The following is a 23,618-nucleotide window of genomic DNA, read 5'->3' on the forward strand; positions in this document are numbered from 1 at the left end:
TCAGTATAACATCAAAATCTACTCTACATTCTTTCCATCTTTTCTAATTAAAAATATTAATAATACTTTATATAAATAAAATCTATATTTTATTTTCAATTAATAAATATAATTCACATATTCTAAAATATTATTATATTAAAAACACTACTTTCCTAAAATTCAAAATTCAACACATATCTTTCCACCTTTACTTTAGAGTCACTAAACCACACCTCATATCCACCGCATAATCAAATAAATATAATCAATCAGTGAAAAATGGCATCCACATTCTTATATTTTTTCAAATATAAAGAAATTGCAGATACTTTTCCCTTTAAAAAATCAATTATTTTAATTAAAAATTTCACATATATTACTTTAATATTGAATTTCAAATATATATAGTTGGGTGACTAGCATCATTTAAATCTATCATAAACCTCATAAAAAGTTAACTGTGTTACTCGTAATAAATCCAAAATTTAAACCAGTTTAAATTGACGTCTTCTCAAAAGGATAGAATCCCTTGAAACTAATTCATAACCCACAGTACTATTTATATATCCGGAACAACCTGAAAACTTAGACAGTTCCTGCACAACTCTGCTCTTAATCGATGGGCGAAATGACAATCTTTCCTTTGGCTCGTCCGCTCTCCTGATGTTTGAAAGCCTCTATAACATCAGAGAATGAAAAAGGGCTCTTTGGATCGATCACTGGTTTCAATTTCTCACTTTCTATGTACGGCCGCAGCTTCTCCAGGTTATTGGCACTAGGTGTTACCAAGAAAAATTCAACTCTGGGAATTGGTTGAAATGAAGCTATGTCCAGAACTTTGGCTTCCTCTTTGGCCACAACATGAGACTTGCTCGACTCCCCTGCAAATGAAATTAAAAATTTCCATTAGATTACGGTCATATATTTGCATGAGAAGCCAATCAAAGCAAAAGAAGTGACAGAGTGACCTATGGTGTCGAATACGAAATCGAATTTCTCAGAGATCTGATCGTAGCTCTGCTTCGTATAATCGATGACCTCATCTGCCCCTAGGCTTTTCACGAAGTCAAGCTTCCCAGTGCTAGCCGTGGAAACAATCCTGGAAGCTCCATATACATGCTTCGCAAGCTGAATAGCGAGGCTACCCACTCCGCCCGCTCCACCCACTATGAACACGCTCTGCCCCTTCTCAAATTTCGCTATATCGAACGCCTCCTGGGCAGTCAGTACCGCAAGCGGCAGACTCGCAGCTTCCTCGAACGATAAATTAGTGGGCTTAGGAGCCACCAGGTGTTCCTCCACTAGGGTGTACTGGGCGAGTGTCCCCAATTGCTTTGGCTTTCCCGCTGTGAAGACCTGAACGTCGGTGTAGACCTCATCACCATTCTTGAACTTGGAAACGCCATCGCCAACTTCCACCACCACTCCCGCTGCATCACAACCCGGCACAGCCTGCATAACACAAGCCAACCATGGGAAAAGGCACAAACCATTCCAACAACATTCATACATAAGTCTTACAAACCGTTCATATTCCCAAGTTTCAAACCCTCAGGTATCCCCAGAGGTAATATCTCTTTTCAAAGTTCAAATACTGCTTATACTCAATCTATCAAAATAAAAGTACCTAAAATTTATAAAAATTATATTTTCCCCAAAATCAATGAATTTTACAAATTCATTATAATACATTTAGAGTGAGGGTTAATTTAAGTCCTCATCTATCAGAGATAAGATCTCTTCTCAAAGCTGAAGAGAAAATGAATTTTATAAATTCATTGCAATTCATCCAGAAGGAAATAATAAAATGTATAGGTTAATTGAGTTGTTGCATCCTTGGTTTCAAATGCTTGATGGAAAGTACCAATGATGGCCAACTTTAACAGAATAAATAAAAGTATTGTAAGCAACACTCTAAAGTGAAGAAGGTCACTCTAAATTGAAGAAGGTATTACTGGAATTTTAGGGAAAGAAATAATAAAATGTATAAATTAATTGAGTTGAAAAGTTTATTTTATAGTTTAATATAAGTTTAGTATAAAAGAGATGTAAATTTGTAAATTTTCTGGATTTATATTAAATCTGCATTTAGAATAAATCTATATTGTGACATCCAGAATGAAAGACTAATTAAGGAGACTGGGGCAGAGTACATGTTGCTGCACTGTCCAGGATTGGGAGGGATATATTGTTGCTAAGTGTTTTCTTATTAGGAATTTTTTTTCGGGGGAAGGGGGTTTGTTGTAATTTGACAACACTGGAAAACGGAGGAAGGAGACTGGTGGCAAAGCAAGGCGTGCATGCGGTTGCACTGTGCAGATGTATTGTTATGAGGAATCTATGATTTTGGTAATCTGGTTCATATAGAAAATGAAATTAATATTCTAAAAAAGTTCTGAAAAATAAAACCAAAGAACTAGTGATGGACAACTTTAACAGAAGAAATATCAGGGATCCTAAGCAATACTGTAGTGCTCTAAATTGAAAACCAAAGTACCAGTGATGGACAACTTTAACAGAATAAATATCAGGGATCCTAAGCAATACTGTAGTGCTCTAAATTGAAAAGGACATTAGCGATATATATCGCGAAAATAAAAAATCTAAAAAGACAGATTTATTTCCAGAAGAAACTCTAATGATCAAAATCAGGGACTTTTACTTCTTAAAATTAGATTTTTAACCAATACCCATTTAACCAATGCACCAGAAAATGATCTAAAAAATCTAAAAGAACAGATTTATTTCCAGAAGAAACTCTAATGATCAGAACCAGGGATTTTCACTTTGTTAAAATTAGATTTTTAACCAATACTTCAAAAAACTGATCTGCAAAGTTCTAACCCTGATTCAAAGTAAAGCATCCGTTAAATTATGATAATTCAAGGATCAGAACCAGAGCTCTTGCACTTATTCTAATAATAATCATAAAAGCATTTCACCTCAGATTTAGTAAACACAGAATAGCTCTTAGTTTTTATTCTTAAACAATGAAGCAGGAATAGTCTTAAAAGATCAAACCTTAGACCAGGAATCCCTGACCAACTCTGTAACGAACAGTGTCAAGGAGTGAATGCTCGGCAAAATATCCATTACAAGTTAAATTAAAAAACTTCGGGGCCGTAGCAACCAAAAATCTTCCATCCATTAGAAAATAATAAAATTGTCATACATTCATTTAATCTCAAATGGTTTGTATTATTTAATTAAAGATGATAATAATAAAAACCAATTTATCATAGACTCATCTAACCTCAAGGATCAGATCAATTAGAACCCCAAGTTTATATTCTGTGTCTCCAGGTTAAAGAAAATCTTAATACCCCAAATTGTAGAAGGGCATTCTAGCCTGTCAAATGAAAAATTGCCTCAATTTAAAAAATATAAATATATAATAACGAAAAGTCGGAATTGGCACTGCTTAATAAACTTTTTCGTTTCTTACAGTCGATGAGATTGAGCGCCACAGCTCGGATTTTAACTAAAATCTGACAATGCCCTGCTTTGGCACAGAGAATTCCCCGAATTGCGAGACTTCCATGGATTTTTAAGAGTTCGAGAAATGATTTAAAGAAAAAGAAAAAACAAAACAAAATTCAACCATACAAAGCAGAGTATCCATTACAACTGGAATGGTAATGGATGCTCTCTCCCGCTGCTCCGGCAAAAGCTCAAAAAGGTCAGTATCGTTTCTCTTCATATTTCATCTGATTTAATGGTCTTGAAGATGAAGGTTGTTCTTAATCAGGGTCTGTAGTAGATTGTCATCTATTAGTGGAATCGATAAGGCGAATTTTCTGGTTTTGATAAAATGCTGAAGTTGATTTTTATTAAAATAAAGAACTTTATAGTTTTTTACAGTCCCTGTTCAGATTTTCGCATTAGATTTGGGAAATGGTGGTGTGTTTTCCAACCATTCTGCTGCTGCATCGATTGTCAAGACCACTCTTCTGCATAGTGCTACAGCTCCAATCTGGTTTTTCTCAAAGCTGTTTTAAAATGGTTGTCAGAATACCAGATGAGCTTCCGGCATTTCCTATCTCTCCGGCGATCTGAAAAATTCAAATCTTTTTGGATAATTATCAGCTCCAGTACTTCCTAACTTGGCACAGTACACCAATCTCTTCCATTCATTTCTAGTTTTTGACTGGGGGAATGGAATTGTCGTTTCCTGTCTTTTTTATAGAAGCATATTCTAGAGTGTCAGTCATTCCACCTCCAATTTCCCTTTCTGGAGCCTTCTATCTTTCGCATCCCGAGTCCTCATCTTGCTGGAGCTCTTAATTATCCCTTTCTAGCTGTGTCCTTTTGTCAGGATCGGATCTACGGTCTGGATTTTTCCTGACTTGCCCTATTAATTTCTTCAGCCTCTAAGAGTTACTCCATTTGGGGATTTTGTTCAGAAAAGAATCTACGGGTTAGATATTGCATGTACTGCTGCTACGGTTGAAGGTCTCAAAGCACCTGTCGGATTAATTGCATCCTTTATCTCTATCAAAATGGCGGATGGGTCTGACTCATCGGCCACGAGGGCGCTTGTACAGGCCACTATCCAAGCTGAGGAGACGCGGAAAACATGCTCGAACCTTACAGGCTGGCAAGCTACGGTGGAAGACATGATAATCAATCCAGCCTATAAAGTGTTTCATAAGTCTAAAAAGGATTTTCCCAAAAAAGACGGGTCTCCTTCTCTCTTTTACAACAAATCCAAGAATCCTGTTAAGACTGTACCCCTTCCCCCCCCGGCAAGCCATTTCGTTAGATGGTGCTACCCTCTCTGATCGAATTGACAGTCTGAAGAATTTAGCTCTGGTTGGGAAATGGCATTTCCCTGAAATGGGTGATTTGGACATGAGGAAGTGGTTGTCGGACAAATGGTCTCCTTTGATTGGATATACTCCTATCATCTCCCAACTAATGAAGGAATGGTATTCTTTCCATTTCCTAAAAGTATCTGATTTAGAGTTTGTTCTAAATGCTCCCTGGGTTTTTGGAAGAAGCTTCTTGGCCCTTTCTCGATGGTATATTGGTTTTGATCCATTAAAGAACACCCCATCGAACAGTTTGATCTGGGTGAAACTTCCGAACTTGCCGTTGGAACTATGGTCAGAAGAATCTCTCTCAAAAATTGGGAATTCGATAGGCAAGTTTGTTTATGTAGACCCCTGGTGTAGAGGAGAGAAATATAAGAGAATTGCTTGGATCCTTATAGAGAAGTCGTACAAAGGTGGATATCCTGATCATATGGAGATAGCTTGGGGCAATTCCAAAATCCATCAAAGATTAGACTTTTGGGGTATCCCCTTCAGGTGTTCCTTATGCCATAAAACAAGACACCTGATTAAAAATTGCAGTCATCGGTTTTCCTGAAGAATCAAGAAATCTAACTTCAAACAAGTTAGAAAGTCTGAATCTGAACACTCCCTGGACTTTTTGGATATTCGGGAGTCCTCTCAATTGGAAAATCAAAATCTTTCGGCTCCCGCTCAAAAAACTTCTCACAATCTCCCTATTCATGATCCACTATCCGAGCCGGACCCATGCTGCTCCCTTCAAGACTCTCTTGGACGTTTCGATGCTAATACCTCGCCTCCTTTATGCACTCTAATTCCGGAACCCCGAGAGGACATCCCGATCCCCTCTCCCCCTGTTATGAATCAAAGGGACATTGTTATTGGCTCTCTTCCTATCCAGATTTCCTCCTCTTCTCCGACACCTGCCAAATCTCGTCCTGCTGACCCAAAAGGGCAGGATCCAATCCAAATACAAGAAAATGATCCTTGTCACTTGCTTTCCCTGGATAATTCGCTTTCAGCATCCCCAGTCAACAATTTTGATAGAGACATTGACTCCCTTCTCAATAGTACATCTCTGGAACTTGAACCATTGACCATTCATAAACCGTTCAGTCCGTCCCATCTAACCATAAGTCCAAAATCTGCAAAAAAATATCACGGTCAAGAAGAAATCCAAGGGTGGTAGTCGTCATTTTAGAGGAAGATCTGTAGTCACAGAGCATGGTGTGAGGAACTTATCTCTAGTGGAAGTTCCTCTTCTGGATTCATCAGAGTTCCAGCCTCTTAGAGCATACGTGGCTGGCGAGTCATCTAAATGACCTTTCTTGCTTCTATGAATATCAGGGGCTTAGGCGCAGCCCCTAAGTTTAATGCGCTAAAAGATGTATTCTTCCTGGCTCATCCAAAGATCATTTTTATACAGGAAACCATGCATCCTAGCTATGTGTCTATTGCTTTTTTTAGGAGAATGTTTCCGAAGTGGTATATGGTTGCCACTGAGGCAAATGGTCAGTCTGGTGGTCTGGTGGTTTTGTGGGATCTTGCCTGGATAAGGGCAAAAGCTTATAAGTGTTGTGCAGGAATTTTAATATCAGCATCTATTAGGGGTCAAGCTTTTGCACTCAACTTGCTTAATGTCTATGCCCCATATAAAAACAGACTTTCCTTTTGGGAGATCCCGAATTCTAGAGATCGAATCGTTGTTGATCGCTGGCGACTTTAATTTGACTCTCAGTTCTGATGAATGTTGGGGTAATTGCAGGAAAATTGACCCTTTCGCTGACAGAATAAGGAAGGAATTACTAAATAGGGATCTGGTGGACATTGCCCCTGATAAAATGAGGCCTACGTGGGATAACAGCAGGACTGGGCAGGCCTACATAGCAAAGAGAATTGACAGAATCATCATACATGCTAGCATTATCGGGAAATTGGGTATGCCAGTATTATCTATCGGGAATGATCACTCCTCTGACCACAGACCCATTCTTCTAAAATGGCGTGAAAATGTAATCAGACTTGGTTACCCTTTTAAATTCAACAGGATCCATTTGGAAGACCCATCCTTTAATGAAAAAATTGCCAGAGAATGGAAGAGTCTCCTCGAATCCGAAATGGCGCCTTTTATGCCATTCCGTGTAAAGATGGAGAGATTGCGGGCTGTGACGAAGGAATGGCAAAATCAGAAGAGGAGGATGGATAAACAAGAGCTGAATAATATTCGAAAGGAACTGGACTCCCTATTAGAGTTCGCTGATCCCAACAGTCTATCTCTAGATCTAAAAAGCAAGATAAGGAATTTGGATAAAAGGAAACAATTGATCTTGCTAAAGGAGGAGGCTACATGGCAGCTAAAGAGCAAAGCCATTTGGCTCAAAGAGGGAGACAGAAATACGAGATTCTTCCACAAGTATGCAAATGCAAGAAGAGAAAAAAACTCTATCTGGAGCATTAAAGACGAAAAGGGGAATGTTCTCTTATCTCACCAAGAGATCTCGATGGAGGCTGTGAGATTTTTCCAAAATCAATATAAAAGAAGGGAGGTCCTCTTTCAAGATGCCCTGTGGAGCATAGAGTTGGTTCCAGAAATGTTTGATGATGCAGCAAATGAAGAGTTCATAAAGCCAATCTCTGAAGATGAACTTTCAAGAGCTATCAAATCTTTTAAAAAGGATAAAAGTCTGAGGCCGGACGGATGGCCAATCGAATTTTTCTCTCATTTCTTCGACCTTCTTAAAACGGAGTTGTTACGGATGGTTGAAGCATCCCGGATGTTTGGAAGCATACATTCGGCCACTTCCTCTACCTTCATAGCTCTAATTCCAAAAAAAAATAGGTCTGAGACCTTTCACGACTTTAGGCCTATATCGCTCTGCAATATCATGTTCAAATTAACCTCAAAAATCATTGCGGAAAGAATGAAGCCTATTCTAAATTCCTTCATTTCTGGGGACCAACATGCGTTCTTAAAGGGCCGTATTATCTTGGATGCGGTTGCCATGACTCAGGAAAGTCTGTTTTCAATGTTGACAAAGAATTTGGATGTTGCTATCCTTAAGATTGATCTGCAAAAAGCCTATGATTGTGTAGATTGGGGCTTTTTAAGAATTCTGCTAGCAAAAATTGGACTGAAGTCACAAAGTGTCAATTGGGTCATGTCCTGTGTTGAGAATGTCAAATATTCAGTGATTGTAAATGGACTTCCTTCGTCTTTCTTCCAAGCGGAGAGAGGACTCCGACAGGGATGTCCCCTTTCCCCACTGCTCTTCATTCTGGTAATGAACTCTCTCAGTCTGCAGATAAATAAAGCAGTTGAAGACAAGAGATGCCGCCCGGTAAAGATTTGTAAGGATGTCTCCCTCTCTCATAATCTCTTTGTTGACGATGTCCTCATCTTTGCTATGCTTTGTAAGGTCTCCTGGGCATGCATAAATGATATTCTTTCAAAATTTCAGAAAGCTACAGGTCTGTTTATCAATAAGGAAAAATCCTCTTTGTTTCATAACGATTCAAATATGGAAATCGTTCACTGGATATCTGAATTGATGGGCCTTGCTCCTTTTTCAATTAAGCAAGGGTTTAAATACTTGGGCTTCACCTTAAAGGCAAACGGAAACTCCAAAAGGGATTGGCAATGGCTACTGGACCAGTTTTATAAAAAGATCTCAGGATGGGAGTTTAAATTTCTTTCTCTGGCTGGCAGATTCATCTTAGTACAGGCCATCCTTTCCCAACTTTCAATCTACTGGGCTCATATCTTCTTTCTTCCCGCCAGCATTATAAACCAAATGAATAGATTGATTGCTAATTTCCTCTGGGAGGACATGCTTTTCAGAACAAAATTCATCTAGTCAAAATGGCTTCTATATCAAAACCAAAACGGGCTGGTGGATGGGGCCTTTTAGATATGCGCACTTTTGGGAAAGCCCTCCTCTGTAAGTCTTTTCATAGAGGTATTTTTGGCAACGGGCCATGGAGTAAGATTATTAAGGCAAAATATTTAAAAGGCAAGAGTATAGATTTTTGGTACAGGAGGCGGTCCATTGGCATCAGGAGTGCTTCGACGATTTGGCAAAGTCTCCGGAAGGTCCTTCCTTTCTTCATGGAGAATCTTCGTTGGAAACTCTGCTCGGGAACTAATATGTTTACTGGTTATGATTCTATTTCATGCGCCCGGGAGTTCTCGTTCCCTTCTCTGTTGGTCTACAATCTACACAGGCTGGGATGTTTTACATGGGACAAGCTGATAAAAGAATGGTCTGGTTCTTCCCCGGTTTGGTATGATGGGGAGGATCTGCATTTGCCCCATTCGATACTCCCTCTCTGGAATTCGGTAAAAGCGAGCCTTTGTAGTATGGGGATTATTCGATCGGGATCAAAGGATCTTCTGATTTGATCTCTCAAAAAATCAAACCAGCCTGTGAGCGTAAAGCATATTTATGCAGATATGATCTCTATCAATGCAAGGAGTCCTCATCCGTTGTTTCTTCCACGTCTTTGGAACGCTGCATGTCCTCTCAAAATGATTATTTTCTCTTGGCTGCTATTTGGGAACAAAAATCTTACATGGGAGGTTCTTCAAAGGAAAAGATGGCAGGGTCCGAGTCGATGTGCTATGTGCCTCAATGAAGCGGAATCTAATCTGCATATGTTTTTTCAATGTGCCTCGTCCCTTTGTATCTGATATGAGCTGTCTTTATATTTTGGTTTTCCTTACATTATCTTTTCTTCTGTTCAAGATGCTTTTATATGGTGGAGTAGGCAATCCTCATCTTGGAGATCGTTGTTTATCATTTCCTGTTGGTTCTTGTGGAACTGGAGGAATGCACAAATTTTCCAAGGTTCTAAGGAACCCCTTCATGCTATTCTTCAGCGTATTCAGGCATGCCATGAATCCTTTCATCAAAACGACTCTCTGCCAAAGGCGCCTGCTATATGATTCTGAGGGTTTTTGCTCCTGCAAGATGGTTTCAGTCTTTCTGGATCTTTGTTCCAAGGCTGGGCTGACTGCTCCTATTTTCTTATGTGTTAATTGTATGTAATCTTTTAATAGGGTGGTTTCTTCAAATGATCGTATAATCTGTTTGCATCTTTGGTCAAGCGGGCTTTGTAGATGGGATGTATATGTTTTCCCTGTTTAGATATGGAAGACTCGGACTATCTGTATCCAATTTTTGCAAAGGTTCTTGGGCATTTTGGCTCAATCCAACAACTTATGTATTGAAGATCTTTATATTTCCTTAATATAAATCTATGATGGTTTTTTTCTCTGAAAAAAAAAATCCGTTACAACTGATTTAAAACCCTTGTAATATAGGAAGGAGACTATGCAAATTTGCTGCATGGTCTGGAATTTTTTTTTAAATGGCCAATTTTTGTTTTTAGGAAAAAAATAAATTATTCTTAACTAAAACTTAAACAAATTATTTTTATAAACAGTGGAAATTAAAATATCTTTAACCAATAATATTTAAAAAAAATATTAAGAAATGAAATCTAATACAAATCAGTATCGTATATAAATGAACATAAAAAAAAAATTGAAAAATTTTATATATATATAAAGATGAAACGGGGGGTAGATCATAATATAAACTAAAAATTTTCATTTATCAAAAAATAATTAAAAAAAATTATATTCGGACAGTAAAAATGGGCTTCTGGATGCTTAAATGGCAGAGAAAGCAAGGAGCGCGGTAGGTTAGGGTTCTAGGGTTCCACGGTCCTGCCCGGACAAACCTGCTACAGCAATACCAAACAAAGACCTGCAACCGAACTGCAACCTGTGACTAAGATAGCGATGAACAGTAAGGCAAGGGGGAGAGATCCTCTCCTATAAGAATGTTGCAACAGGCTTGGGAATGCAGAAAAGGTAAAGGAACACCGGTTTTCGGAGCCAAATGGCAAGCGGGCTTGGGCAGAAAATGTCTACCAAGCGCTGCAAAAAAAACAAGATGTGTTATCCCGAACAATAAGCTATAAGAGTATCGAAAATGCATGAAGGACCATGCCTTCATCTGCAAGTTCATAGGGGCATGGCCGATAGAGAAAGAATTGATTAAATGGATCCAACAAAGATGGCAGCCAAAAGGCCACACTGATCTCAAGCTTGGGGCGAAGGGTTTCTTCACAGTGATCTTCTCAAATCTGGAAGACAAAGAAAGGATTTTCAAAGACGGACCGTACTTCTTCAACAATGTCGGACTCTTCATCAGGCACTGGGAAGAGTGCTACAACCCTGATCAAGAGAAACTACTAGCTGCCCCAATATGGGTTCAGCTATTTGGTTTACCAATGGACTTCTGGGATCCAAAGATACTAGAAGGCATTGGGAATTCTATCGGCACCTTTGTTAAAGTGGCAGATTCGACAAGGAAAGGCAGATATACCTCCTATGCCAGAATCTGTGTCTATATGAATATAACGGAGCCGCTCCCAGATTACATAGAGCTGGAATACCACGATGAGGTATGGCCACAACCGATTGATTATGAGCACATACCATTCCGTCGCAGATGCCATGAATATGGCCACTTGTTTCGGGCATGCCCCCTCAACTAGAAAGAAAACCCCCCGGTAGATAGAAGGGTAGGGAAATTGATGGCGAAAGAGGACAAAGAAGGGTTTAAGGAGGTGCAACAGAGGAAAAGAACCCCAAGACAGCCAAGGAATCATAAAGCAAATCAAGCAGAGAAGGAACAAAGGCCTCAGAACCACTTTTCGGTATTACAGGAAGAAGACATGGGTGCGGATATGGGAGACATTCCACCGGAAATGGAAAGCCAAAAAGGCAAAGAAATAGAAGGAAATAAAATGAAGAAAATGGCGGCTGAGACAGAGCAAGGACCGAAGGATAACATGCAAATGGTGGAACAAACACTAATGGAGATCGACAACCAGAAAGAAGAGCTAAGTGCAGAAGAACAAGTCATGAAGCGGCTACTGCAGGAATGGAGACATTTGGATGAAAGATTCATCCCGAAAGATCAGAAGCAACTCTATAAGGAGACCTTTCAACAATATAGAGACAAGCAGGGCTCAGCGATAATAAGCCAACTTGAACATTTAGGGGCCCAAGCCAACCAAGGGCAAGAAGCGGGAACACAAGGAAAAGGAGGTAAAAAAAGAGGTAGGAGAACGATGAATGAATCCATACAAATGGTCAAGGAACTGCTGGTGAACTCAGGAAGAGTAGTGCCATTGTCAGAGGTCTTCCACCAACCGCTAAAATTGTTAAAATGATTATTACAACCTAGAACATTAGAGGCCTCAACAACAGAGGCAAACAGAGGTACCTTAAGGAGAGGTTGAAAAAAGATAAGCCAAGCATTATGATAATACAGGAAACCAAAATCAATGAAAGAAAGCTAAAAGAAATAATGGAACACTTCAAGCCAGAATACCAAGTCATGGCTCAGGATGCTAATGGCAGTGCAGGGGGACTGGTGATTCTCTGGAATCTGGTAGAAGTTTGGTTTGAAGACTGGGTAAGCCTACCAAGAATTCTTACAGGCAAATTTTGGAATATCGGATCCAGTGAATGGGTTCTGTTTTCAGGGGTTTATGGACCTCATATTCCAAGAGAAAGAGGAGCCTTCCTACAAAAGTTGGTAAACCTAAGAAATTTATACCCAGAAGACCTATGGGTAGTGGGAGGGGGGCTTTAACATGATCACAACCCCAGGGGAAAAAAGGGAGGAATGAGAAGAACGGATGCAGATATGGAAGCCTTTAGCGAAACCATCACAAATTTATGCCTAGTTGATATACCCACAATCAATGGGATTCATACCTGGAATAACAGACGAGGAGGGGTTCATCAAATAGCATGTCGCCTGGATAGATTCCTACTCTCAGAACAACTGATAAGCAGAGATATCTTCATAGAAGCATCGATACTTCCATGCATAGGGTCGGACCATTGGCCAGTTCGCCTGGAAGTGGATCTAAAAGCAAGACCCAAGAACCGGCCCTTCAGGTTTGAAGCTTTCTGGCTCAGAGACCCTGGTCTCCTAAAAAAAATTGAAGAATGGTGGACACAAAGTGTACAACAGGGCAGGAACAGGATGCACACCTTCCAATTGAAGCTAAAAGAATTAAAGAAGAAGCTCAAGAAGTGGAATAAGGAGGAGTTTAGGCACATTATCAAGGATCAGACCGAACTCAGCAAGCGTATGGTGGAGGTCCAACAGAAAATTATACAGGAGGGAAGGTCAGAGGATCTGGTACGAGAGGAAGGATTATTGATAAACAAGATAGAGGAAAGAAGACAACAGGAGGAGATCCTCTAGAAACAAAAATCTCGGGTCCAGTGGCTGAGGGAAGGAGAACGAAACACGAGATTTTTCCATAAAGCCATGGTGCACCACCGACAACATAACCAAATTTACTCCCTAAAAGATGAGGAAGGACAACGCAAAGTTCAACATGAAGAAATGGAAGCCCTTCTGGTTAATCATTTCAAAGATCTTCTCACGGAAAGTCCTGACAATAGAATGGAAGCCACCCAAAGAATCACGCAGTACATTCCCAAACTGATAACTAATGACCAAAATATGGCCTTGATGCGAGTTGTCTCCAAAGAAGAAGTAGAAGAGATAGTCAAAGGAATGCAGAAGAACAAAGCCCTTGGTCCGGACGGATTCACTGTAGAGTTCTATCAAGCCACCTGGCCATTCATGGGGCAAGACATCCTCGAGGTTGTGGAGGAATCGAGATGTAACCAAAAGGTATGCCCAAGTCTCAACTCTACTTTTATTGCTTTGATTCCTAAAACTGCTAAGTCTGATGTCCCTCAAGGATTTAGGCCCATTGCCCTATGTAATGTCATCTACAAGATTATAGCCACTCTTGTTGTCAAACGCCTAAAGCCCCTTCTTCCCAACCTCATTTCTCTTGAACAAACCGGATTTGTAGAGGGCCGACAAATCCTTGATGGCTTCATTACATCCCAAGAGGTAGTCCACTCTCTTAAGTCCCAGAAGATCTCAGGCATGATGATAAAGTTGGATCTATCCAAGGCGTATGACAGACTCAACTGGGGATACCTATCGAGCATCCTCAAAGCTTATGGCTTTGCCCAAAGATGGATCAACTGGATCCTTGCCATGATATCCTCCCCAGTATTCTCAATCTTGCTGAATGGAACCCCCACATCGACCTTCAACCCAACCCGGGGGCTGAGACAGGGGGACCCTATCTCGCCCTTCTTGTTCATCTTAGCAGCGGATGGGCTAGGCCGATATATAAAACAGAAGGTACACAATTCCTAGCTCCAAGGGTTAAGGATATGGGGTAATGACATGCCTATCACTCATCAGCAATTCATGGACGACATTATGCTTTTCTGTCAAGCCACCCTGAAGGAAGCCCAGAGCATTAGAGACATCCTTAACACCTTTATGGAAGCCTCGGGGACCAAGATTAATAATGACAAATCCTGCATTTTCTTCTTCAATACCCAAGGGAATGTTAAGAACTACCTAGCCAGAATCCTAGGGTTCAGTACTGGTATCCTGCCATCCAAATACTTGGGTATGCCTCTCTCTGATAACCCTCTAAGAAATGATTGTTGGCAAAACATTCTCCAAAAGCTTGAAGGAAAGCTTAATTGTTGGACCTTTAGATCCCTAAACATCGTCGGCAAAACAGTGCTACTCAAAGCAGTGCTCCAGTCAATACCTATATACCAACTATCCGGAATGGCGGCCCCAAAAGGAGCGTGTTCCAAAATGGTAGACATTTTCAAAAAATTCCTGTGGGGAGGAACCCAACAGATTAGGAAATGGGCACTGGTGTCGTGGCAGGGCCTAATCAATAAGAAAGAGGATGGCGGACTAGGCCTCAGAGACCCATACATCCTGAACCAAACCATGGGAGCAAAACTTTGGTGGCGATGGATGGGTGGGGGAGTAGATCTTTGGAAACAAATCTGGACTCGGAAGTACAACATGCCAGTGAGAACTGAGGATATCCTAAGATATCAAGACCCTCCCAAGGGATCGACGGTGTGGAATCTGGCAGCCCGCAACAAGCACCTTATCCAGCAGCATGCCTTCTGGGAGGTTCGCAATGGCAAAACAGCTCGATTCTGGACGGAATCTTGGCAACAAAGAGGAAAAATGGTAGAAAGACAGGAACTCAGGGAAATATATCAGCACACTAGGGACAGTAATATGCATGTGGTGAAACAATACTAGAAGGAAGAACAGGGAGCGGAAAGTTGGAGGAGATGGAAGACAAAAGATGACTGGGGCGAGGCGACAAAAACAAAACAATAGACAAACCTAGACAAAGAACTAAGGACAAGGCAGATAACGATCCGTCAAGACCCGAACATCTTGAGATGGGGTTACACCACCAAAGGTACCTTCACCATAAGCGAAGCCTACGATATACAAGTTAGACAAGAGCAGGAAGGGCAGGATATCATATGGAAAAAGATATGGAAAGGTGGGTGGTGGCCAAAGGTAACCCAGTTCCTCTGGATGGTTTGTAAAGGACACACATTGACATGGGATCAATCGCAGAAACAAGGCTTTCAGGGGCCCTCCTTCTGTTGGCTATGCCACGAACATCGGGAAGACATGGAACATATCCTCAACACTTGCCAGTTTGCGGCCCAAAAGTGGAGGCAAATGCAAGGAGTATTTGGAAGGATGGATAGAGACCAAAACAGCATCAAAGGAACAATTCTCCTATGGTGGAACCATATCTATTCCAACCCTGTAGTAAACTGGGCCTGGAGTCTAGGCCTAGGATTCACCCTCTAGGCTATCTGGAAGGAGCGAAACCATAGAATCTTCGAGAACAAAGCAACTCCGCGGGAAAAAGTATGGGAAGGCATTGTCCAGAATATAAGGGAAACAATCCTGGCAGAAACATGGCACAAAGAGGACTGGCAAGTGCCGCCCCAAGAAGCTCGAATCTTACAAAAACTCAATCTAGCCCCAGGGATGATTGACACCAAAGCATGAAAGACAAGCAACGCAGCCATGACCTCCAAGTCCCATTTTAACCCCCCGAAAGAAGGGTTCATAAAACTTAACTTTGATTGGGGCCTCGAAAGGAAACTCGGGAGAGGCAAGTCTAGGTGGCCTCTTCCGAGACCCCCAGGCCAACACCTGTCTCATCTATGCAGAAAGTTGTGGGATTGCCACTAATAACGAGGTGGAGTTTGTTGTTGTACGACAGGGCCTCCTAATAGTTGCTAGAATGGGATACATAAACCTGGAAGTGGAAGGGGATTCAAGTCTGGTTATAAATACTGTGGCAAAGTTAAACAATGGCACCAAGTGGAATAAACTTAGCCAGAGCTGGAGGACTGCAAGAGTTATCCAAGAGATAGGTGAAATCATCCCCAAATTTGACTATATACAGGTCAAACATCTTAGGAGAGATGGAAACAAAGGGGTCGACTTCCTAGCTAACTGGGGGTGCAACCATCAACAAGACAGGAAGGAAAAGCAATGGTTGGTCCGACCTTGGGATACAACATTTGAAACCCTAGAGGCAATTTTGGCCCATGACCTCAGACAGAGCCAAGAAAGTCGAACTCTGGCAACTCAAGTTCCCGATCGGGATGCGGGTCGATGTCAAAGAGACCAGGTTGGGAATTGATATGCGTAATATGAAGGCAATAATGACCGTCGCCCCCCCACATGCTCAAGGCAGGGGGTGCGGTGTCCTTCGGAATGAATGCATGGATGGTAAGTGGGCAAGGTGGCGGAGAAGGGAATAAGGTAGGGTGGTGGAGAAGGCTAAGCCATTCGACGTGCAGGGCAAGAGAGAACGGTTGTGGATATGGGAGGCGATTCAAAGCTGGGGAAGGGCAAAGAGTCCCTAAGATACCGGAAACGGCTCCCTGGCAGGCAAAAACGCCGTTTTCCGTATCAGAAACGTATTTAGCCCAGAAACGCCGAAAAAACGGCCGGAAAACGTTTTTTCTGGTTTGGAAACGTATCAAAAAAAAAATTGCCGTTTTTCAGGCGTTTTGAAGGAGAACACGTCCCGTTTAAAAAAACCTGATACGTTTCAGAGAAACTGAAAACGTATTTCTGCATTTAGTACACTAATGATCATGTTCTGGAATGTCCTCACTATAATAGATATGTATGGCAGAATATTACTTTACGATCTCGATTCACTAGTCAAAGTCAGTGCATCACTGTAATCAAATGTGATCCCACCTATTACAGTCTCTCACTCAGTCTCTGTCATAGAATAATATCATACTTCTGCGATATGATTGACATCATGGCATCTCTGTGATATGATTGGCATTATATATATATATGACATATTTGTGATCTGATTAGCATGATATGTGATATGGTTGACATTAGTTTTATGGGTCCCTCTGCATTCTTTGTATTGCTCTCCTGCATAGTTATACGTATGGTTCTCTTCATGGCATCAAAGATATATGTTGCAGTGTACTAGTATAACATCAGTAACAGTATCATTGGCATCATTGTTGTGGCTACATATGACATCATTGCTCTTTGAATATTTGAACGACGTGGCTACTGCAACATCGTATGGCATTGCATTATCTCTCAGACTTGGCATCGTTGTTCTGACATTGCTTTGGCTCTCAGTCTTGGCATCAATTTTGGCAGTTTGGTATCACAATTATATATGGCTCATATGAATCCTGATCTCGTCATATTTTTAATGATCTCAACTACGCTTCAATTACCTGTGGCTTGTGTTCCTCTACATCGTATATATGGGATTTATGTTGACACCTTAGTTATATATTGATGGCTCCTCTGCATTATACATATTTGATATTTCCCTAACACAGAGTTACATAAGGCACTGATTCACTGTAGTATGTCCAACCTCATCATGTTGGATTCTCTGTTGGATCTCAGCAGTGGCATGTTGTTGTGGTTCATGACTGCAGTATATGTCACTGTTTTACAAAACGGCCGGGTCAACCCGGAAACGGCCGTTTCAATCCGTTTTGATGAAAAAAATTTCAACCCGGCCTATTGACCCGGCTCGGTGACCGGGTCAGCTATGACCCGGCCGAGTCAGCCAATGACTCGGCCGGGTCATAGCTGACCCGGTCAACTCGGCCGGGTCACTTCAAAAAACGGCCGGGTCACTTCCATCTGCCATGAAGCCTCTTTCTTGGGCATGAATCCCAATTTAGCCTATCATTGAACTCTGTCTTGGGTATTTGCAGTTGTGTTATCTCTAAATGATTATTTTTGAAGCTGATTTCAGTAAGGATAGAACAAACACTCTTGTAGCAGGGAGAGTTGGCTGTATTGTGTGTGAAGAATCCTAATTGTGTTAGGTTCAGAATGTGCACAAATGGCTAGCTGGACTGTCTCACAGGGAATTTGGGTGCTATTCGTTGAAGCTCCCTTAACATCCAAAAGGTCAATGGCTCCCTATTGGAAGAGAGAAATTTGGTGATGGGTGCCTGACTGCAAGATTTGAGCTGAAAAACAGAGGTGGCATCTGATCCCCTAAATCAGGTATTGGAGTTAGCATATCTAGTCAGTATTGTAACATGACTGGAGTCCCAGTGGTCTCTAGGCAAACCCAGGAAGAGGGTATCATGTTACCAACTTACCAAAGTTACCATCTGTTGACACCAGTACCCATGGCTGGAAAGGTTAAGTGAACAGATAAGAGAGTGAAGTAAGTAAAATTGAGCAATTATCTACTGCCTTGGTTGATTAGGTATGGTCATCAGCGATCCTTATTGAGGTCTTAAGACTGTTCAGTGTTAACTGTTTCATCATGTATTCATGAATGGGGTAACAAGTCAATGCCCATATGCTTTTCAAAAGATAGTAATTGGCATTGGAAGGATTGTAGTCCCTGTAGCTACGTTTGACAATAGGCTATGATTTATAATAATTGTCACAATATTACATAGTCTAAGCCTTAAATGATGATTTTTTTGGTCTTTGACTTCTCCGTCATCCATCGCATGGTCTAAATTTGCCATTGGGTACACCGTACCATTTTGATATAATGGATTGGTTCATGAGCCTACTTTGATCATATGTTGTCTTCCATGTATATTATAATGTTGTGTGTTTGGAAACTTGAATGAAAATATTTAAAATTATGTTTAAACTATTTAAAATTATGTTTTTTTATAAAAAAAATAAATATTTAATGTATTTTTTACAACGACCGAGTCATTGAAATCGAGCCGGCCGAGTCATTGCCGTTTCCGTTTCCGTTTCCGAGTCGATCCTCGGCCGAGTCCGAATCCGTTTCCGTTTTGTAAAACATTGGTATATGTATGTGATTCTTATCACACAGTGGCTCGATGGTTAACATTCATGCTCGCACAATGAACAGTATCTTGTTCACATTAATTATTTCGATGACCTCATACACTCAAGAAATTATACTTGGTTGTATCCTTATGGCATATGTTGAATTGATGATGATGAATCATGATAGATCATAGATGATAATCTAGATTCTGAAATATGAATGGTAATATGAAATTCTTATTTTTAAAATATCTATATATATATATGTGTGTGTGTGTGTGTGTGTGTGTGCCGTTTCCTGCCGTATCGTATCCAGATTTTTTGAAAATTTGCCGTATCCGTTTCGAACCCCGTACCCGTATCCGTTTTCTGGTAACTTAGGCAAAGACAAGTCGAGAACCTTGGTCGCGACAACAGCCGGAATCCAGGTATGTAATTTGGTCTTGTCTTTGTGTTGATTCCATGATTTGGTTAGGGTTTTGCTGGGGGGAAGGGAGGGGCAAGCACCCGACGCAATGGGGAATAGAATTGTGTGGGTGGCAATGGTGGCGGCAAGGGCATGCCATGGCCTGGTTCTGCATTTTGATTCTCTCCCAATTGAGCTAGAATCTTGGAAGCGGAGTTGTTGGCTTGTATGGGCCTGACCGAGGTTCAGAGATGATTTAGCCAAACAAATCCCGATACTACTGGCCCTTTCGGCAATAGTCCACGGAGCATGGACTAAGGTCTCACCCAAAGTAGTATGTGAGGGTGCTAGAACCAGATTTCTACACCCTAGAGATGTCTGATGATTTTTAGTGGTCCGCAGATCGACCTTGCATGCACGTCGCTACGCGCATCTATTAGTCCCTCGCAATCGGTGATGCTACCTCTGTGCAACCCTACTCGGGTATTATTACAAGTTCCTTACTATTAACCTGTTATTATCTGATTACTTAACATATCTGTGTAAGTCTAGTGATAATTAACAGTATATCCAGCTTTCATATAAGTGTGCGTGATAAACAAAACAGTGTAAATGCATAGAAAATCATACAAAACCAGATACACAATATTTAGAATCAAACTTCTCTCTATTACTCTTCTTCTTGGGTTACAGACTCAACTTCGCCCTGCGCACTCAATTGCGAACTCTACTATGCCTTTGCGCACTCAGCTGCAGAGCCTCTTCCTACTACTACGACCCAATACACTTAGACTCTTACTCTATGCTCAAACCATTCATATTTATCTATCCCCTTATTCATTATCTTTACAACTTAGAGCCTCGCTCTATTTATACAATCCCATGGTCCACGGACCATGGGTAGGCCGACATGACATTACATTAGATTACAAAACTTAGGGCGTACAACCCTATGACTCAACCTATACTTTGCGCTCTACGCCCGCAATTTGCAGAGTCTTACAACATATTTGACCAAAACTTGGGCTTTGAGCCCCAAAACATGCTGTGGGGGGATTCCATGCCCAACAGGTGTGGGCAAGTGCACACAGCGAAATTATGTGCGTCAATGCTTAGTTTCTAAGGCCAGGGGGATAAGGGATAGCGGTATTGCAATTCTAGGGGGGCTAGGCGCTGAAGAGAGAGGCAGGTAGGAGCTGAGGGCAGGTGGATGGGAATACAACCATGGCAGTAGGATTCAGAGTGACCATTGGGAGAATGGGAATCCGCATGGCACTGGAGACAAGGCTAGGAACCTTAGGTGAAATCTAATCGGAGGGGCAAGCAAAGCCATGACTCTCATCTACTCGCTGAGGGTGCAAGAAGATGGTATAATTGCAAGTGTCCTGCCATGCTTTGGAAGGGCCTGTGGGCTCAGCGCGAGATGAAGCGGGACGACTGGCATATAATCCATGCCAAGGGGGAGGGGTACTATGTTGGGCCATGGGAGAATCGTCTGAAGCCCATCCCCCTCGGACATCTTCGGGCTCTAGGCTACCTTACACTTAGGCGGAGAAGTATGTAATAAAGGAAATGTATGAATGGCAAAGGTGTAGTGTTGAGAAAGGTGCGACGAATCTAACTTTGTTTGAACTTTGGATGTCAATAGGACTCTACTGCAAAGGGAGAGGCCTGGCCCCCCAGACAAACAAGGGGTCGAGCACGTCGGAAGCTCGCAGGGGTTGCAAACCTGTAGAGCACCTCATTGCAGAGGCAGCAGCGGCATACCGAGACGAGACGAACACAGGAATTTGAAAGCTTATGGAAGACTAGGAAGCAAATATTAAGCAAGAAAGCGAATCACAGGATGAGCTTGACAGTTGGAGGACGTTGGTCCCAGATCTAGGGAATACCTGTGGGAGAATTACTTAGTTTAAACATACTCTCTATCTGTATTACTTAATGAAGAGTCTTCTTGGAAAGGCGATGGAACAAATCTCTGTGGGGATGGCGGTTACAGTCTAGGGCCTACCGAATTACAAAAAAAAATATGGAAAAAATTCTCTTCCAGCTGCACAAATAAGACATCAAGATGGATATGATTGACCACCACATCCCTTGCATTCTGGAGCCGTATGGAATGCTAAGGGTTACTGCTAAAGATCTCCCATTGCATTTGCCTCTCATGAGCAGAAAGACTAGATTCCCCATGGCATAATTTTTGTTTATGCAGTTAGCTTTTAATTTTTCTATTGCATATGTTAGTTTTTACAGTCATGTAGTATCTAGACATGAGATCGAGACTTATCTAGCTTGGCTAGAAACACAGAAACAATTCTATTTTTGGATAGCTTATAACGCTGACTGGTAGCCAACAGACTTGGTTTCCCCTCAGGGCAAGTTGAGGTCATCCGGTTAATCTGTGTGGCGTAAGTTTGCCTAATATATAATAGAAAATGGAATGGATCTGCCAAACTTAACAAACAAAAACAAAAAAATTATAATCAATTATTTCAACATAAAAATAAAACAATTAATAATAAAATGTTGTATTGTTAAATGATATCACATAAAATTTAGAAATATATTAATTAATATTGTTTCTATATATAATAAAATAATGAGCCACTTTAAATTAAAAAAAAAATTATAATTTATGAAAATGGAAATAATAAAAAAATCGAAAATCAAAATCAAAAGTTAAATAAAAATAATAATAATAAAATTGGTAACTAATAGAAATAGAAGTTACTAAAGAGTGCATAATAACACCTCAACCATTCACCTTATGAATAAATAAATTAAAATAATAATAATAAAATAACAAAAATTAAATTTTCAAGGTTAAATTATGGATAAGTAACAAAATTTTTTGGTAAAAAACAAATTAATACCCAGTCAAAGCAAAACTGAATGCTAATAACAATAGGACTATTTGTGACAAAACCCAAAATCAAATCACAATCATTGTTATTATTCACCTCAAATATCAATATATTCAAATTTTCCTATCCCTTGAGGTTTATATTCACCTAAATATCAATATATTCAAATTTTCATGCCAGCAGTGGGATTAAAATTAAAAAGGGTATCTAGGTTTAATAATAATAAAATATCATTATAAAATTTATTAAATATTTGAATTTAATTTATTTTGGAGTTGTTTTTAGTGCGATGTTTTGGAGTTTTAGGTCTGTCAAAAAAAATTGAGGTGAAATTTTGATTTGTGTTATTTAAACTGGTTTTTTAACTGTATATATGGATTCAGCACCCTCAAAAACCTTTGGACACTTCAATTATGCAGGGTTACCCATCAAGTTTGTAATTTCAATAAATTTTTGCCGGATTTCATACAAATTAGACCAATAAATTTTTGCCGGATTTCAGACAAATTAAACCAGAAAAATCCACCAAAAAATTTTCCAAAAAATCACATTAAAGACAACTCCATTTATTTTTATCAGTGAATAAATAAATATAAATTTAATTTTAATTCAAATTCCTGAAATGTTAAAGATGAAGTTTCAGGTTCAAATCCCTGAAATGTCGGAAATAAAAGATGACAGTTATATAAAAACTACCCAAGAGTCTTTAAGTTAATTTCATACCATTATGATGCGATTATCTCAAGAATAGATTATGCTTCCATCGCATGCTGAAACTAGTACCAATTTAAATTCAAAAAGGGCAAAAAATTCTTTAAACCCCAGCCCATCGAATGAAAAGTTCTTCTACTTTTCTGAAATAAAAAAGAAAGCAGGAAAGAAACGTAAATACCGGAAAGTCGCAATCGTCGCTCTTGAATAAGCCTTCTCGTTTCTTAAAATCGACGGGATTCAGCGCGGCAGCTTTGACTTTAACTAAAATCTCACCTGGCCCCGGTTTTGGCACAGGGAATTCCCCGAACTCCAAAACGTCTATGGATCCATATTCTTTGTAGAACCACGCCTTCTGCATTTTGCACAATTTTTTCTCCAACCCGCAACAGTTTGTTTCGTTCTGATCTGATGAATCGGAAATTCAGAGACTGGTGCGGACGAAACCGGGGATAGTGGGGTGTGTATTTATAGCCATTAATCAGTCCATGTACGGGGCGATTGAGATTGAAAAGGGGTTGGTGTTTCCAATTAAAATCCGTCAATTCCATGTCCACGTCAACCCAATCCCAGTGGGTCATTAATTGAAATCTCAGCAACTGTGTTC

The 23,618-nt window shown here is 40.4% G+C and overlaps 1 protein-coding gene across 1 annotated transcript; it reads right to left on the bottom strand.

The window, feature by feature from the left end:
- Window positions 1–331: 331 nt before the first annotated feature.
- LOC149200238 (2-methylene-furan-3-one reductase-like) lies at window positions 332–23,493 on the bottom strand. The gene is made up of 3 exons (XM_089402639.1): window positions 23,193–23,493; window positions 951–1,434; window positions 332–863 (listed from the first exon to the last, which is right to left on the bottom strand). The coding sequence occupies exons 1-3, from the start codon at window positions 23,370–23,372 to the stop codon at window positions 595–597; spliced, it is 933 nt and encodes a 310-aa protein (XP_089258765.1). The 5' UTR covers window positions 23,373–23,493; the 3' UTR covers window positions 332–594.
- Window positions 23,494–23,618: the final 125 nt, after the last annotated feature.

The sequence above is a fragment of the Pinus tabuliformis genome, chromosome 2_1, assembly GCF_031772625.1.
Source record: "Pinus tabuliformis cultivar Carrire ecotype Pingquan chromosome 2_1, CPIR1, whole genome shotgun sequence".
Classification (NCBI taxonomy): Eukaryota; Viridiplantae; Streptophyta; class Pinopsida; order Pinales; family Pinaceae; genus Pinus; species Pinus tabuliformis.